Source organism: Gracilinanus agilis, chromosome 3, assembly GCF_016433145.1.
Source record: "Gracilinanus agilis isolate LMUSP501 chromosome 3, AgileGrace, whole genome shotgun sequence".
NCBI lineage: Eukaryota > Metazoa > Chordata > Mammalia > Didelphimorphia > Didelphidae > Gracilinanus > Gracilinanus agilis.
In genome coordinates, this window is record NC_058132.1 from 91650307 (window position 1) to 91667792 (window position 17486).

The 17486-nt window shown below is 36.9% G+C and overlaps 1 protein-coding gene across 5 annotated transcripts in view; it reads left to right on the top strand.

Annotated features, from left to right (window-relative positions):
- Positions 1 to 17486, top strand: part of NUP98 (nucleoporin 98 and 96 precursor) — an 82759-nt gene that overhangs the window by 18022 nt on the left and 47251 nt on the right. For 4 of the 5 annotated variants that reach the window (XM_044668091.1, XM_044668092.1, XM_044668095.1 and 1 more), the window contains exons 10-18: positions 177 to 269; positions 1197 to 1340; positions 1807 to 1940; positions 3336 to 3523; positions 4400 to 4516; positions 5704 to 5999; positions 7857 to 7970; positions 13448 to 13586; positions 16469 to 16646. In XM_044668091.1, coding sequence (XP_044524026.1) covers positions 177 to 269; positions 1197 to 1340; positions 1807 to 1940; positions 3336 to 3523; positions 4400 to 4516; positions 5704 to 5999; positions 7857 to 7970; positions 13448 to 13586; positions 16469 to 16646 — 1403 coding nt within the window. The remainder of the gene's footprint in view (positions 1 to 176; positions 270 to 1196; positions 1341 to 1806; positions 1941 to 3335; positions 3524 to 4399; positions 4517 to 5703; positions 6000 to 7856; positions 7971 to 13447; positions 13587 to 16468; positions 16647 to 17486) is intronic. The other variant, XM_044668094.1, reaches the window with a different exon arrangement.

A 17486-nucleotide genomic window follows, 5' to 3' on the forward strand; every position in this document is an offset into this window, starting at 1 on the left:
TATTGTATAGAGAATTCAGTAGCAAAATTGACCTACAGAATAGCAAGGCTTAAGCCAATTAATCATTGAAAGAATTTCAGGTTTTGATCATATGTTTTGTATATGTTAGACTCCCTCATAGGGGAAATTTGGTGTTGCCTACAGAGCACAGTCATCAACTTCCTTTGTCCTTTTAGGTTTTGGTGGAAGCACTAGTGGGAATAGTATTTTTGGAAGTAAACCAGCTCCTGGTACTCTGGGAACAGGACTTGGAGCAGGCTTTGGAACAGGTAACTAAATACTGGCACCACGGGAAAGTACCTAAAGGAAGGAGGGAGTATTTGTCCCTACCTTCAATTTGGCTTTCATGTTTCTACTTCTTACTGTGTTGGGACACTAGAGGTGGGAGGATCAGATTTCCATTTTCACAGAACAGATGCTAAAAGTGTATGTGTGTTTTTTTGTTTTGGGGTTTTTGGGGGTAATGCTTTTATAATAGTCCTTCAACTAATGGCTTATTTATCCTAGAGGCCCTCCATTTCCTTTCTTACTACCCCATGATTCTTTGTATAATATGCTGAACTTTTGTGTTGGGATGCTACAATATCCAGAGGATTGGGCCTTGATACCCATGGTAGCATATGATCCCATTGCAAAGCATTTTGTGTTAGCCTTTTAGTTAAATAGGTTTATCTCTGTTTAGTTTAGGTATTTGTGAATAAAAAAAACCCAGTACCTAGCAGCTGCCATCAAAAATTCTCTTATTTAAAAGAACAAATTTGGGGGCAGCTGGGTAGCTCAGTGGATTGAGAGCCAGGCCTAGAGACAGGAGGTCCTAGGTTCAAATCTGGCCTCAGACACTTCCCAGCTGTGTGACCCTGGGCAAGTCACTTGACCCCCATTGCCCACCCTTGCCACTCTTCCATCTAGGAGCCAATACACAGAAGTTAAGGGTTAAAAAAAAAAGAACAAATTTTTCTTTTTGTGGCAGTACGATTTATATATTCAGAAATGCAAAACTATTACTAATAGTGTGGTGAGCTAGGTAGCTTAGCTTTGGAAATATTTTATTCACAGAGATGTGTCTTTGCCTTGAAATAAACGGTGACTTTGAAGAGTGAACAAAACTACTGAAACCTTAGTCACTTGAATCTGTTATAGCTCTTAAAAGAGACTATTTTGACTGACAGTCTTTTTTTTCACTCCTCTTCCCAAAGCTCTTGGTGCTGGGCAGGCATCTTTATTTGGAACCAACCAGCCCAAGATAGGGGCAGGGACTTTGGGCACAGGAGCTTTTGGAACCCCTGGATTTAGTGCTACAACAGCCACCTTGGGTTTTGGTGCTCCTCAGGCTCCTGTAGGTAAGTACTGTGCCTTTGTAAATGTCCTTGAGTCATATCACCCTACTGACCTTACAAGCAATCAGCATAACTTATTTCTGGTTATCTATCTGAGGTTATAGAATTTCTTGTATATTCTTCTCCTACCATATATGAAAATGATCATTTAATTTGTTTTTCATACAAAAAGTAAAATGAAAAAATTATTACTGAGAAATTATTGTGGGGAACTTGAAAATGAACCTTGGATATGTTTTATTTATTTTCCTTAGGTACTAATACTAGTGTCTTTTGTTTAGCTATATTTAATACCTAGTAGGACCCTTTAAAAGAAGTTATTCTAGTTGGATAAATGGCTAGGGGATAAACCTTCCTGAAGGCAATGCCCTTTCTTTTACCAATGAGCAATAGGCCATTAGCTTTGGTGGAATATATGTGCCATATTAGTACAAGAAACTCACTTTGCTCTTTCTTTGACTTAATGAAGCTTTGACAGATCCAAATGCTTCTGCTGCTCAGCAAGCTGTTCTCCAGCAGCATATCAATAGTCTAACATACTCACCATTTGGAGACTCTCCTCTCTTTCGGAACCCCATGTCAGACCCCAAGAAGAAAGAAGAGGTAAGTTAGAAATATTTAGGAACTCATGGAACATTCCTTGTCAAGGAAAGGGAACTTTGTAGACAAAATCACTGGTGTGCTATTTGGAGTAATAGCATAGATCAATGGTGGCAAACCCATGGCACAGGTGCCAAAGATGGGAACGTAAAGTGCTCTTTGTGGGTGTGGGTGTATGTGGTGCTCCCCACCTGCCTGAAGACATTTTTTCACATCCTCCACCCCTCTGCCTAGCAGCACAAAGGGTAAGGTGGGTGGTTCACAGGTGGCAGAGCTAGAGGAGAGGGGAGTGCTTGGACCACTCCCCTCCTCCTCTTTACACTCACTGAGGACATTCCTCACTTCACCCAGCCTTCTACCCAGCAGCCCAATGGGAGTGCTTCTTCCCTTCCCTGTGTAGGGTAAGGGGGCGGGGCAGGGTGGGTGCAGGGCCTGGCACTCCATCTTTAAAAGGTTCTCCATCACTGCCAGAGATCTAATCTCAAACCCTATGAGGTATGACAAGTAAGAAGTGGGTCTATCACTTTCTTCATCTGGTTACTACTATTAATGTATCCAAAGGTAGTAGTAGCTCTTTTTAATAGCTATGCTATGCTCTTGACTCACTGAGCTCATTGTTGTATTAAAAATCCTCTTTTTCCCCATTATGTCATTCCATTTAAAATCTTAGTATGGGACTTTACTTTTATCCTTGTCAAATTTAACTTGCTTTCAGTCTATTTTTCTAACCTACCTGATTGAATCTTTATTCAAATTTGTGTCCCTTTAATAAAGATAATCTTTATTCTTTATCCAGGTGCTGAGTAGAGGTTATGGTTAGAGCAAAGAAATAAAGCCCTGTGTTCTGCCTCCAGAGCCCTTTCTAAGGTTCACTCCTCACCTTACTCAGCATTTTTTTGTTCTCTTCAGGCAGCTAAGACCTTTGCTATCCTATATATTTCTCACATCCATGATGTAGGGATATTACCACCTTATTTGCCTAATTCCGACAAATGGACTTATTTTTGTTATGATGTGCCACAGTTACCTTTTGGTTTCCGTATACTGTCTCACAATTGAAAATGACACAGTGCAGAAGCACAGGTTCTTTGGATGCCCTTATTTCATATCAAGATTGAAGATGGGTTGCTTACATTGGATAATTCCATCTCTGTTAGGACCATGTTGAAACTGAGATTAGTCCTAAGAGGATTTTGAAACTAGTCCTTGCTTTTTGAAAAAGAGGGTGCATGGGCTTGGTTTTGTTCTGCACTTGCCAATTATATTTTGTGCTCAGCTTTAAATGGATATATAAATATTATATTGCTATCTTTCTAAATTAGGTAGTGATCCCTTTTTGTCAGCAAAAACAAAAATATTACTGAGTTATACTTAATGTTTCTTGGTTTTCTTTTACAGAGATTGAAACCCACAAACCCAGCTGCACAGAAAGCTCTGACTACCCCTACTCACTATAAATTGACGCCTCGCCCTGCCACTAGAGTCCGACCTAAGGCTCTGCAGACAACAGGGACAGCCAAATCCCACCTCTTTGATGGGCTAGATGATGATGAGCCATCTCTAGCTAATGGAGCATTCATGCCCAAGTTAGTTTGGACACATTAACATACATTTAGAAAGAGTAGAGTTGTCACTGTAATAATTGGTGTTCCTTTGTAAGCCTTTTGATTCCCATTTCTCACTTTTTTTAATGTGCTCTTTGTGTAGTCTTAATTCCATATACATGCTTCCTTAATGAGTTTCCATGTATCTGTGTTCATAATATGAATGATTTAGTATCCCAGAAATCTGAAAGGATAGTTCTCCCCTCATTCTCAAAAGTCAAAACTACTCTTAGCATTTTGAGTAATTAAGGTTTTTTTTCTAATCTTGTGGATTTTTATAAAAGATTAATCTTTGTATTTGAGGGGTTGCATGTGAAAATAGAATATATATTATCCTACTTTTCGTAATAAATGTTTCTATAATATATATATATGTTGACAGGAACGTAGATGGATGGGCAGAGGAACAAATTTTCAAACACCATCTCTTTTTTATTCCTTTTGGTCCTTCAGTTTTTGTGCCTCTCCAGCATATATTTGTGTATTGGCTGTTTTCCTCCCTCTCAGCTCATATCATTCACATTCTTGTGCTTTTTTTTTTTCTCATGTAAAATTAAGAGATTGGTTTAGATGACTCAATCTCTTCTGGCACTTCTTTATAATCCTCTGGTTGAAGCTAAGTTTGTTGTGATCATGTCCCTCAGGTTTACACCTTTGTGTAAGACTGTGAGTATCTATCTACTTGATGATTTCTCTAGCAATCTGAAACACATTTGCAATATTTACTCAAAGGAACATTTTGTACACACAACCTGTTATTCACTATTGTTTTAGTATTTAAAGTATGTGTAATGCAACAACTTAAAGTTCTCAGATTTCAGTCTTTTTTCTCTATTATTATGTTCATCTTTTTTGTAGGAAGAGTATCAAGAAGTTGGTTTTAAAGAATCTCAACAACAGCAACCTCTTTTCTCCTGTTAGTCGGGATGCTGACGATCTGGCCTCACCATCAGATTATCCAGAGAATGGGGAGAGGTATGCTGAAGTGTGATGAATTGTTAAATAATAGAAAGAAGACTTTATCTTGAGTCTTAAAACTTTTTGTCTTATAATTGATATTAAGTGTCAGTTCCAAGGCATTATAGCAGTAAAAGCTAGGCAATTAGAATTAAGTGATTTGCCTGGTGTCACATACCTGGGAAATGTCTGAGGCCAGATTTGAACCCTGTATCTCTAATCTCTGGGTCTGGCTCTCTAGCCATTGAGTCACGTATCTGCCCTAACATTCTTTGAATTTTTAGTAGGGGAAGTACCTTACATTTTAGTACAGTAAATATCTTGCTTTCATGTCATTTAACTGTCAGCTAGCATTTATTAAACACTTGCTAAGTGCTAGAGATAATAAAAACAAGGAAGAACATAGTTCTTATCCTTAGGGAGCTCACATTCTAATTGAGAGAATAACATGCAAATAGCTGAACTTATATACAGTGCAGAAGGAAAGTAATCTTAGAGGGTATTGAGTGACACAGTGGATAGTCCAAAGCTCTGGACCCAGAGTCAGGAAGATCTCAGTTCAAATCCAGTATTAAGTATTTATTAACTGTATGACTTCTATTTCCCTATCTATAAAATTGGGGTGATAATAAACTTACCTCATAGGTTGTTTGTGAAGATCACATGAGATTTTTAAAAGTGCTTTGCAAACCTTAAAGCACTGTGTAAATGAGCTCTTATTATCATTCATCTCAGAGGGAGACACTAGGAATTGGATTGGGGGCTATCCAGAAGTGAGATTTGAACTTGGTTTCAAGTGCAGAAAGAGAGAGCAATCGAAACATGGATAGCCATTGGAAAGGCATAATGTCACGGCAGCTAGGGGCCTCAGTGGATAGAGTGCCAGACCTGGAGATTATAGACCTTGGACTCAAATCTGGCCTCAGACCCTTCCTTACTGTGTGTTCTTGGGCTAGTTACTTAACCCCAATTGCCTAGCCATTTTGCCTTGAAATGGATATTTTGTAGAATCTAAGACAGAGAGTAAGTGTGGTGTGTCCATCCGTCCCCCTGCCCCCTAAATCTAATGACTTGATATTTTTTCATGAAAGTTAATTGGCATATAGTTGGCCAAGAACTATCAAATATATTCTTTTACAAGAGTATGTCACAGCAAAGATCCATTTTAAACCAAGCATATCACTTGATTTCATTCTTTTCCTTAGATTTACTTTTCTTAGCAAAACCGTTGATGAGAACCATCAGCAGGATGGGGAAGATGACTCTCTTGTGTCACGATTCTATACCAACCCCATTGCCAAACCCATCCCACAAACTCCTGAGAATGCAGTAGTAAACAAACACCACAGCAGTGCTGATGACTCCGTTGTCGTGTTGAACATGCGTGGTGCCTTACGAAATGGCCTGGAAGGAAGCAGTGATGAGACCTCTTTCCATGATGAGTCTTTGCATGATGATCGGGAAGAAGAAGAGGAAAGTACTTACCATATTCATCCAGCAGGTCAGAGTTGAATTAGAAGAGCATAATGTTTTGCCATAGTCAGTTGAGATCCAATTTGTCCATTAGAGAGATTCGTTGGGAGAACCTGAACTTTCTGTGTTACTGCTTCCATTTGACTTACCTAATCCCTGTTCATATTTCTGTTGCTCATACTAAGCAGAACATCTATCTAGTTTGGTAAAATGAAATTCATATTTAGAGGGCTTTTTGCTTGTTAGAGGAAGGGATGTAATCTCTTTACTAAGGGTCTTTATCAAGCCCAAGAACCTGATCCTTTGAAAAATAATTGCCTTGATAATAATTATCCACACTTCAGAAGCACCTACTCAGTCCCTAATATCTTAGTCTTCAGGCCTTGTACATTAGTAGACTAAACTAAAATATCTAGTTATATTGAACAGAAGGCTCTTTGAATGGTACCTCTTGTGGATAATGCCTGCACAATGCCTGCTTAATTAAAGTCAAGACATCTTGAAGTGAGCTGTATTGGTTCTGATAGTATAACCATTTATCTTATTGCCTGGAGGTGTGCTCTCCAATACTATATGATAACCTCTAGTTGCTACTTTCTTTGAATACTAGAAATTAAGGATAGCTACATACCTAATGTATGGCATCTTCCCTTTGTGTGTGTTTCAGCTACTCCACTCTTCAACTTTCCTTTTACTATGATAAAATTGTTACATTTCAGAACCTCAAGGATTTGTGAATCTTTCAGTATGGATAATCTTTCCATTAAATAGATTTTAATCTGTCTTCTTAGTGGGCAGTCTTCACCCAGAAGCCCCTCTCCTGGTGAAGACTCTTTAGATTTAGCTAATCCTCAGAAAATACACTTTTCAATTTGGTAGAACTAAATTTTGTTTTTTTAACAATGAACCTGATGTCACTTTATGTAGTGATGTATGACCAGAGGAAGACTTTAGTGAAGTAGAGCAAATTTCTTAACCTAGATAAGTCTAGCATTTCTGGTGCAGTGGAAGGAGGAGTAGATTTATAGTCAGAGGTTCTGAATTAATACATTAGCCATGCCACCTTGGTAACTTTGGAGAAGTTACTTTATTTCTAAGCCTCAGTTTTTCTTGTTTGTAAAATGAAAGGCACCCTTGTCCCTTCAATTCTAAATCTCTTATTCTAGTGCTTCTATTGTGTGGAGAGATTTGCAGATAGACATTTCTTTTCTCATAAAATCCTCCAACTTTTGCTTTCTCCCTATGCTTCTACTTTACTCTTTTAGACATATTTTTTGCATTACCCTCTTGCCATCATAGATAACTACCAAGGTCCTTAGACCATGATTGAGCTTGTTTGGGGAAAATACCAATACAAGGTGTCCCAATTTTCTTATTGTAGATTAAGAGGCAATGAAGTTTAATAGGCATAGAGTAGTATCTGGAAACTTTTGTCAAAGAACTTTTCACCAGTTCTGAGAATATAAAGCTTTAAAAATATAGGAGTAGATGTATGGGAAGCATTATGTTAGAGTAGGAGTGTTAATTGGGCATATAGTCCTTGTCCAGACTAATTGTATAACTTCAGGCAAATTATTTTTTCTCTCTGTTCCTCATTGACTTTTTCTTTCAAATGAGAGGCATGAAACATAAGCTCGCTTTCAAATGCTAATATTCTGTTGTTCTTTTAAATTGTGGTAGTCAAACTACACTGAAGAGTGATCCTGAAGTTAAGAATGGTGTTTACATCCTTAAAAACGATAAAAATCTTATTTAAAAATATAAAAAATATTCTTAGCTTGATGAGTATACACCCAGTTTTCTAAATCTTGTATTAAATGAATGAAACAATATCCACTACCTAGCCCAAGTTAGGTTTTCAATTTTGTTTCCATGTCTGTTATAGGCATCATTCTAACCAGAGTTGGCTACTATACGATACCTTCTATGGATGACCTAGCCAAAATTACCAATGAAAAGGGAGAGTGTATTGTAACAGATTTCACCATAGGTCGAAAAGGTGAGTTTACCTGACTTCTAGAAATGAGATATAGGGTCTTTCTCTCACATAAACAATTAAACTGAAAGGCCTTAGGTTTTTTTTGTTTTGTTCTTGTTCTTTAATGAACCAGATCATTCTTAAAACATTAGTCGGTCACTGTAGGGGCCTGTATGGGGTGATTGTGTGTTGCCTGAAAGTATACTCAAATCTTGGCATCACTGTAGGGAACTTCTGTGGTATTAATGTAGAACTCTGGATATAGCTGGAACTTGCTCATTGTGAAGGAGAAAGCCAAAGTTTTGGAGACATTTTGTGTCTTGTGTGTACTCTTTGGATAAACAGCAGTAATTCCAGTTGCAACATCTTTGGCATGAGGGGAGACTCTCAGACTCCAACCTTGGTGGAGCAAAGTGGGTAGATGGGTGATGCAGTGCATTATGAAGATGGAGATGGACTGGTAGATCATTGCCTTTCTAAATGCAAGAATCTGACCAGGGAAGGAAGACTTTAAGAAGTAATTGAAATATTTCTATCTTTGCAAAAACAGACTTGTACTGTTTCTGGCATGATATCTATGTCCTAATTTTGTCTTTAGTAGTAAAGATATGCAATGAAGCTAAAGGGAGGCATTTTCTTGATGAAAATATTTTCTTTTTGTCAGAAAAGGAGAGCTCAGTTAAAAATGGTTATTGTGAACCTGGTTCAACAGTATAATATTTATGTTGAGGAAATCACAAACCTTCTATTGATGCTCAGATTAATTGATATACTTCATATGGTTATAGGAGCAATTAATGTGGAAATTGAGCATACCGAATTACAAATTGAGCATACCGAATTACATACTGAGAGCTAAGATCACAGAGTAAAGGATGCTCCATTCCCTTGATCCCTACACAAACACAAAAAAAGAAAAGAAATTGCCTCAAAATAAAGGAAAGCTAGAGTAACATACTTCATTGTGGTAAGAAGAGAGAGTAACCCAAGCAACACAACATCTATGAGACCCAGAAGAAATGATAGTAGCCCAACATGTTCATTCCACCAGAAACAATGAAGTTTCAGAATGGGGAAAAGCCCAAACCAAGCCACTCTGCACAAATATAGAAGGTAGTAAACCTACAAACAGTGGAATTAGAGGAACCTACTCCTAAGTGGCAACAAAGTACTTGAGGCAGCAGAGTTCAGTGTAAGGACCAGCTCAGCCAATGAAAAAAATTGAAACGGGAACTGGTAACACAGGGTCCTAAATATAGCTGGACAAAAGAGCTACAAAGTTCCCCACAGCAAGCCATTAGGGCCACCTCCTCTACAGATACATTGTGAGAAACAAAGGCAGCCAGACCTACCCCAAGATTAGAGAAGAACCATAACAGGATAAATAAGGTAATGGGATGGCAGGAGTGGGGAGGACAACTAGAAAAATCAGCAAATACCACCCCCATCCCACCCACCCCCAAAAAAAACCAGCTATAAAAAGTTCCTTTAGTGATGGGAAGACCAAAATACTTAGAAAAAAACAGCAATGCCAAAAAGGAAAAGTGAAGCCTCAAAGGAAAGTGGGAAAGGCTGGAATGCCTCAAAAGAACCCCTGGAAGTTGAAAAGAAGTTTAAAAAGCCAAAATAATAAGGGAATTGACAGAAAAATTTGACAGCTGGGGAAAATTTCACTGAAGAAATCAACTTCCTACAAATTATAATAGGCATAAAGGAAAATGAGGCACAAAAATACCTTGTAAAAAACCCCAAAAAATAAAATCGGCCAATCTGAAATGGAGGCCCCTCCAAAAAAAAAATCACTGAAAAAGACAACTCTTTTAAAGAGTATTGACCGAATGAAAAGGGGAATACAAAAACTCAAGGAAGAAAATAACTTCTTAAAAATTAGAATTATACAAATAGAAGATAACGAAACCATAAGATTTCAGGAAACAGTAAGATAGAATTTTTTTAATGAACAAATAGAAAGTAGTTTAAAATACCTCACTGGAAAAATGACTGACCTGGAAAATAGAACCAGGAGAGATGAATTTAAGAGCCTTTGGAATACCTGAACACCACAATCCAAAAAAGAGCTTGGGTACTTCCATCATCAGGAAAAACTGCCCTGATATCCTTGAACAAGAGGGAAAACTAGAAATTGAGACAATCCAATGATCACCTCCTGAAAGAGACCCCAAAATAAAATACCCTAGGACTATTGTAGCCAAATCTAGAACACCCAGGCCAAAGAAACTACAAGCAACCAGAAGAAAACAGTTCAAATATCTTGGAGCCATAGTCAGGATTACACAGGACCCAAGAGCATCAACAGTAAAGGACCAGAAGGCATGGAATATAATATTGTGAAAGGCAAAGTACCTAGGACTACATCCGAGCAATACATACTTATTAGCAAAGCTAAACATAACTATCCAAGTGGGGGAAATTGCAATTTAATGGAATAGAGTAATTTCAGACTTTCCTGGACAAAAAAAGCAGAGCTGAAAAGAAAGTTTGAACATATTTGATACTCAAAAGAAGTATAAAAAGGTAAAATGAAAACTCAAGGGTTTCGATAAGGTTAAATTGAGTACATTCAAATCTGAGAAGGTGATAATTGAAATAGTCAAGATACCTATGAAAGGTATGGTACATAAAGCCTGTAAGATACCTAAAGTACCTAAAAGAACTTTATCACAATGAGAGCAATGAAAAGGAATATGCTTAGAAGGATCAAATCTAAATAATATGTACTGATACCAAAAGGGGAAAAAAAAAGAGGGATTAGAAAGGAACACATAGGAAGAAGAGAAAAGGAAAGATAGAAGGGGGTAAACTAACTCTCATTAAGAAAGGCATAAGAATCAAATACATTGGAGAAGCTGGAGTGTGGTAGCTTTTCTTGAACCTCACTCCCATGAGAACTAGCTCAAAGTGAGAATAACACCCACATTCAGTCAGCTATAGAAACCTACTTTAATCCTATAGGGAAGAAGGCAGGTAGGAAAAATAAAGGGGTAGGGGAACGTACAAAAAGGAGCCTGGGATTGGGTGAGGTGGTTGTTGAAAACAAAACATCTATAAACTGGGAAAGGCTAAAAGGAGAGGAGGAGGAGGAGAAGAAGAGGAAGAAGAAAAGGGGAAAATAAGATGAAAGAGATCGAGTTGCTTCCTATCTTTGGGAATGGGGGTGGAAAGAGATGGAGGGAGACCATTTGGATCATATAACTTCAGAAAACTTATGTGAGAAATTGTTATTACTTGTAATTGGTAAAATAGCTCTTCAGAAAGAAAAATGGAGGGAAACACAATAAGTAATCATAATTGAATGTGAATAGAATGAATTCATTCATAAAATGGAAAAGGATAGCAGAATGGATTAAAAATCAGAATCCCACAAAATACTATTGACAAGAAATACATTAAAAACAGGGAGACACAAGTAAGAAGACTGGAGCAGAATCTACTGTGCCTCAGCTAGACAAAGCTAAAATGTAAAAATTTAATCAGCGATAGAAAGGAAATTATGTTTCCTATCATACATTATGATAAAAGGCACTATAGACAATAAGACAGTATCATCATTTTGTGTGTGTGTGTGTGTGTAGATGTAGAAATAAGAGTATATTCATTTAACTAAAATATTAGCAACAATCAAAGAACAAAGTGGTGAAGTCAAAGAGGCAACATCAGTTTTCCAAGAGCTTTGGGTAGAAACCTATGGGTCTGGAAAAGTGAGAGTGGATTATCTTGGAGCAAATGAGCTTTGTACCCATATCATTGGGGGGGGGGGGGTAACATTAAATTTTTTTCTTTTTTATCCTTTTTGTCTTAGAACCATTACCAACAAAGTGTGGTAATAATGTTGTGTATTGGTTCTAAGGCAGAAGAATGGAAAGGTATAGGGGCCGCACACATAGAAAGTGTCTGAGGCCAGATTTGAAACTAGGACCTCCCATGTCTAGACTAGGCTCTCAATCCACTAAGCTAAGTAGCTCCCTCTACCAAGTTAAGAAAGTGAAGAAAAGTTGAAGTTTAAATACTATAAATCAGTGACCTAATTGGCTCATCATGAAGTTTTGTTTGTCCATTTGAAAGCACAACAGAACTTTATATTATTCTTGTGTCCAAGCTGATAGCAAAAAGCGAGAGCAAGTGCTAAAGAGTGGGAATCTTTATGTTCTCATGTTCCACTTTGCAAACAGATTTGGGTCAACAAACAAGCAGTAACAAAAATTTAGAAGGCATTCCTAAACATAAGGATCTTTTTAATACTTTTCTTCTATGGAACTGATGAATTGAACCATACTAGTTGAAATTCATGGAAAAGGAGGGCAGCTGGGTCGCTCAGTGGATTGAGAACCAGGCCTAGATATGGGAAGTTGTAGGTTCGATTCTGGTCTTACATATACTTCCTAGCTGTGTGACCCTGGGCAAGTCACTTGACCCCCATTGCCTAGCCCTTACCACTCTTCTGCCTTGGAACCAATACAAAGTATTGATTCAAAGACAGAAGGTAAGGGCTTAAAAAAAAATTCATGGAAAAGAATTAAGAAGATTCTCTTGAGGATTTCTCAACAAATATTTTTGTTATACAAAGAATGGTGGAAAGACCTAAAAAACAGGGTTGTAGAAGATAAGATTAGGAAAATGGCCAAGTTTTATATCACTTTAACAATGAATGGGATGGCCCAATTTCTTGATCTGTTGATGAATTAAAGTGATTTTTTTCAACTTCGTTGGTAAAATTATATTTGCTAAAGTAGACAGGTTGGAAGGAATGATCAACTTTCTAAAGGACCTAAATAAGTTCAGTGACTAGTTTCAGGGACTGAACTTACTTGTGTCTGTCACAATTAACACTTTATAGCAAAGGAAGAGAGGATATATAATTTACAGTGAGAGAATACCTTAATGATTTTAAGAAAGCATTACAGTTGGAGGTCATACACGTTTCAGTATACTTATTGGGGGTTTTTCCTCTTATTTCCTACTCTCATCTGAAATTTAAAACATAAGAAAAATGTGAATTTATTTGGACATTTATTTCCTTGTTTCCATTTTATTTTTTCATTAAGTACAAGAATATAATACAGCCATGTATCATCTAATCAAAAATTGAGTTGTAACTTAACCAATATCTTATTTCATTGTTGAAAATCCTTTCTATAATTTATCAGTTGTTTTTATCCAGCTATCAGTAATTTTTAAAATACTGTTTGAAAAAAATAAATGAAAAACTCCCACTGGGTATTGTTGAAAATGTAAATCCTTGAAACAGTATTTGAGTGTAATATATGTATAACCCAGTGATTGTTTGTCAACTGTGGGAGAGGGGAGGAAGACAATAAGAATCATGTAAATGTGGAAAAAATTTAGAAATGAAATAAAATAAAAGTAAAAAAAAAATGTAAACCCTTGGTAAATCATCAAAAACTAAGCTGATTACGTGAGTAAAATTTCTATGATTGTAGTGCAGAGTATTTGTTTTAACTGTTGGCTTTCACGTCTAGGTTATGGCTCCATCTATTTTGAGGGAGTGGTCAATTTAACTAACCTCAACCTGGATGAAATTGTACATATTCGTAGGAAAGAAGTCATTGTCTACCTGGATGATGACCTGAAGCCTCCTGTGGGAGAAGGACTAAATAGGTAATGAAAACATCCTTTTCATCCTTTATGATGAAGTAATAAGATTTTCTTTATAGAGTGTGGTATTTTACTTCAATAATATTTATGAAGCACCCACCATTTGCTTTTAATATTCCTTGTGCCCAGTGTTAGAGATAGATACATACCATACAGACCTCTCCAGGAACTTGCATTCTAGTGGAGTGGAAAGCCATTGTGCAAATAATTATGTTAGGGGATGAGAACTGAAAAGTAGAGGTTGAGGATTATTAGCACTGGAGAGGTCAGTTTCATGTATATTGAGAATTACAGATTAGAGAAGTCTTCATGGGAGAATTGACATCTGAATTAAATCTTGAAGAAAAGGATGGAAATGTAGGGGTAAGGAGTGGGCTATTTAAGACATGAGAATGTGATATAGACAGATTAAGAATGGAATAAAGAAAGCAATCCAATTTAGTGAATTATATACTTCCCCATCTCCTTTCAAATATTTGAGGATGCATGTGTGGTTTGGTTTTTTAATTTTTTAATTTCCCTTTTTTGTTATGAATTTTTTAAAATATCATGAACATTTTCTGTATACTAAGAACAGGAAAAAGAAAGTTTTACATGTAACTATGAATTTCTATTAAAGCATATAGTAAATTTAAAATGATGATTCTAGGACTACCTGTTTGTATCTTGTCCTTTTCTGAACATCCTTATGCTCTCGTGTTTTTAAATCTTTTCATTTTTACCTCTTTTCTTTTGCATCATTATCACTGCTCACCTAATCCCTCCCTTCTCCACAAAAAATAAAAATCCACCCTGACAAATAAATATAGTCAAAGAATCATTAAGCATTGACCAAGTTCTACTGTATGCCAAACCTTGAATTAGGTGTTGAGAATTAAAAAAAATTTAAAGTTAAATATCATATAGTTGAGGAATAATAGTGGTTGGGAGATTAGGAAAGGTTTTGTGGAAATGGCAATGCTTAGTTGCATCTTAAAAGAAGAAAAGGATTCTGCAAGGCAAAGGGAAAGCTTGTTCCTGAGAAGGAAAGTGGCTAGCACAAAAGCATGCAGAGGAGGAGTGTTCTAGGTGGAAGAAAGCCAGTGTGGCTGGATTACTTTAAAAGTTTAGAGTTGGAAATCATGCAAAATGAAGCTGGAAGGGCTGTAAAGGGCTTCAGAGCCTGAAAATTTTTCTATTTTAACCTAGTAGCAATAGAGAAATCTAGCAGTTGTTGTAGGGAGAATATCTTGGTCACAACTGTACTTGAGGAACACATTTGGCAGTTGTGTGAAAGATGTATTGGAGAAAACAAGAGACTCAACCAATTTGAGCCATTGGATTAGTTCAGATGACAAATGATGTGGACATATGAAGTAAAGTGGTGGCTGTGAGAATAGAGAGAATGGGATTTGTGGCAAGGAATTGAGGAGTCAGATAATATTTAGATTGCAAGCTTGACAAACAAAAATTCTTGTTCTGTACACAGAAATTGGGAACTTACATAAAAGGGCAAATTTTGGGAAAAAGATAATGAATTTAGTTGTGTTGGGTTTGAGATATCTTTAGTACATACAGTTTCAAGTCAAAGCAAACCAAATTCACACATTATTCTCATCTAAAAATATTTGTCTCTAGTAGAACAAATGCTTGAACAAGTATTCTTTGTAATAAATGTTCTGAGTTAATCTCCCATCTCATAACATGCATTTTTCTCTTAAACCCTTAACTTTTGTGTATTGGCTCCTTGGTGGAAGAGTAGTAAGGGTGGGCAATGGGGGTCAAGTGACTTGCCCAGGGTCACACAGCTGGGAAGTGTCTGAGGCCGGATTTGAACCTAGGACCTCCTGTCTCTAGGCCTGGCTCTCAATCCACTGAGCTACCCAGCTGCCCCATAACATTCATTTTTAAAAGTACTAGCATGTTGTAAAATTCTGTGATTCTTTGACTCCTTCCCTGTTTTCATTTCATCTCTAAAAGGTTGCTAAATCATGCTGCAATTTCTCTAAAACACTTCTCAAAAATAAACATCTTCCTTCCTATTTCTGTAGTGGAAACATCCCTTTAATTTTTCATTACATCCTGATCCTTTGGTCATGTTTTTCTAACTTCTGACCTTAGTTGGCCATTAGTCAGATGGAAGAATCTTGTAAAAATATCCTTTGAATGTTTTTTATCATTTAATATCTTTGATTAAATCTTATAAAATAACTCCCTTATTAAAAAATAAATATCTAAGTGGCCCAATGCTGGGCTTGGAGGCAGGAAAACTCATCTTCTTGAATTCAAATCTGGCCTCAGATACTTAGTAGCTGTGGGTCCCTGGGCAAGTCACTTAATCCTGTTTGCCTAGATTCCCTTATCTATAAAATTAGCTGGAGAAGGAAATGGCAAACCATTACATTATCTTTGCCAAGAAAATCTCTAATGGGGTTACAAAGAGTCAGATATGACTGAAATGACCCGTAACAGCAACATTGATTTCCCTTCTTCTTGTAAGTAATTTCCTGCCACCCAGTTTTGAGAGACCATCTAAACACTTGTCACTACATATATTAATGGAAATGTTCTCTAGGTTTTTTTCACATTATAATGCCAACTATAATAGAGTCTACTTGACTTTTTGATCTTTTCCTCTTGTCCTGGAACTCATAGTTTACGTAGTCAGTCTCATCTCTTATGTAGCATTTACTAATCACTACCACATACACAATGTTGTATTAGATGCCCCGGGTACATGGTGCCTGCCTTAAGGGGCTTTTGTTATAGTGAGGAGACATGTCTGGAAAAGAAAATAATTTGAAAGCAGTGTTTGTGACTAACTCATTTTTTGTTTGTGTATAGGTTTTGTTAAGTTTCAAAAGCTAAAATATGGAGTACTTAAACTTGACTTCTGTATTTAACAGGCGGGCAGAAGTTACTTTAGATGGAGTTTGGCCAACTGACAAAACTTCTCGTAGCTTAATAAAGAGTCCTGAACGACTAGCCGATATTAACTATGAAGGCAGGTTAGAAGCTGTTTCACGAAAACAAGGTGCCCAATTCAAGGAGTATCGACCGGAGACTGGTTCTTGGATATTTAAGGTACTGCCATTTAGTTATTTCTAGCTTTTTATTAATTGGATCATGATTATAGACAGAGCTTGAAGAAACTTTATTTAGAAGCATATAATTCAATTCTCAGTGATCAGTTCCATATCTTAAAGTCTCCTAAGAAGGAGACTCTCTCCCTCCACCTCTACCCCCTTTTTTTGGTTGCTTATTCTATTATTTCGTTTTAGTATTCTGGGACCTCACTAAAAACTCTACTTGGATATATAAGCCTATTCTTCCTTATCGTCCCACACCCAATTGTCTATGGATATGGAAAACAGTTGGGTGGTGTAAAAGACTACCCTGTTAAGTTGATGATCTTTTTCATTACACTCAATTATCTCTGCACAAGGCAAAATCATCTGAGCCATGTTTTACGAAACTGTAGGGGTTCAGTTACATTTGAAGAAGTGTGGTTGTCTTGTCTCATCTGGCCAAATGATTGGTGACCTCACTAACAGTTGTATTATGAGTAGGTCCCAGGGCTTATGAGTAAAATCCAGGGGTTCCTCTGAGAACTGATAGAGATTTGATCATGTTGAAGGATGGCAAGGAGACTGAAAACCATGTCAGAAAAGGATCAGTTGAAGAAACTGGAGATGTTTAGTTAAGAGAAGGCTTGAGCCAGGTTGTGAAGAGGAAACATAATTGATATCTTCTGTTCCTTAAAAGATTATTGTGTGGGAAGAGTAAACTTGCTCTCTCTGGCACCTAAAAAGGGCAAAACCTAAAAAGAATAGAACAGGAGGATGAAACACAATGTAAAAAAAGTGATAAAAAAACTTTTATCTCTTATCTAGCCTTTATGGGCCAGGCAATGGAGTTGCGAAA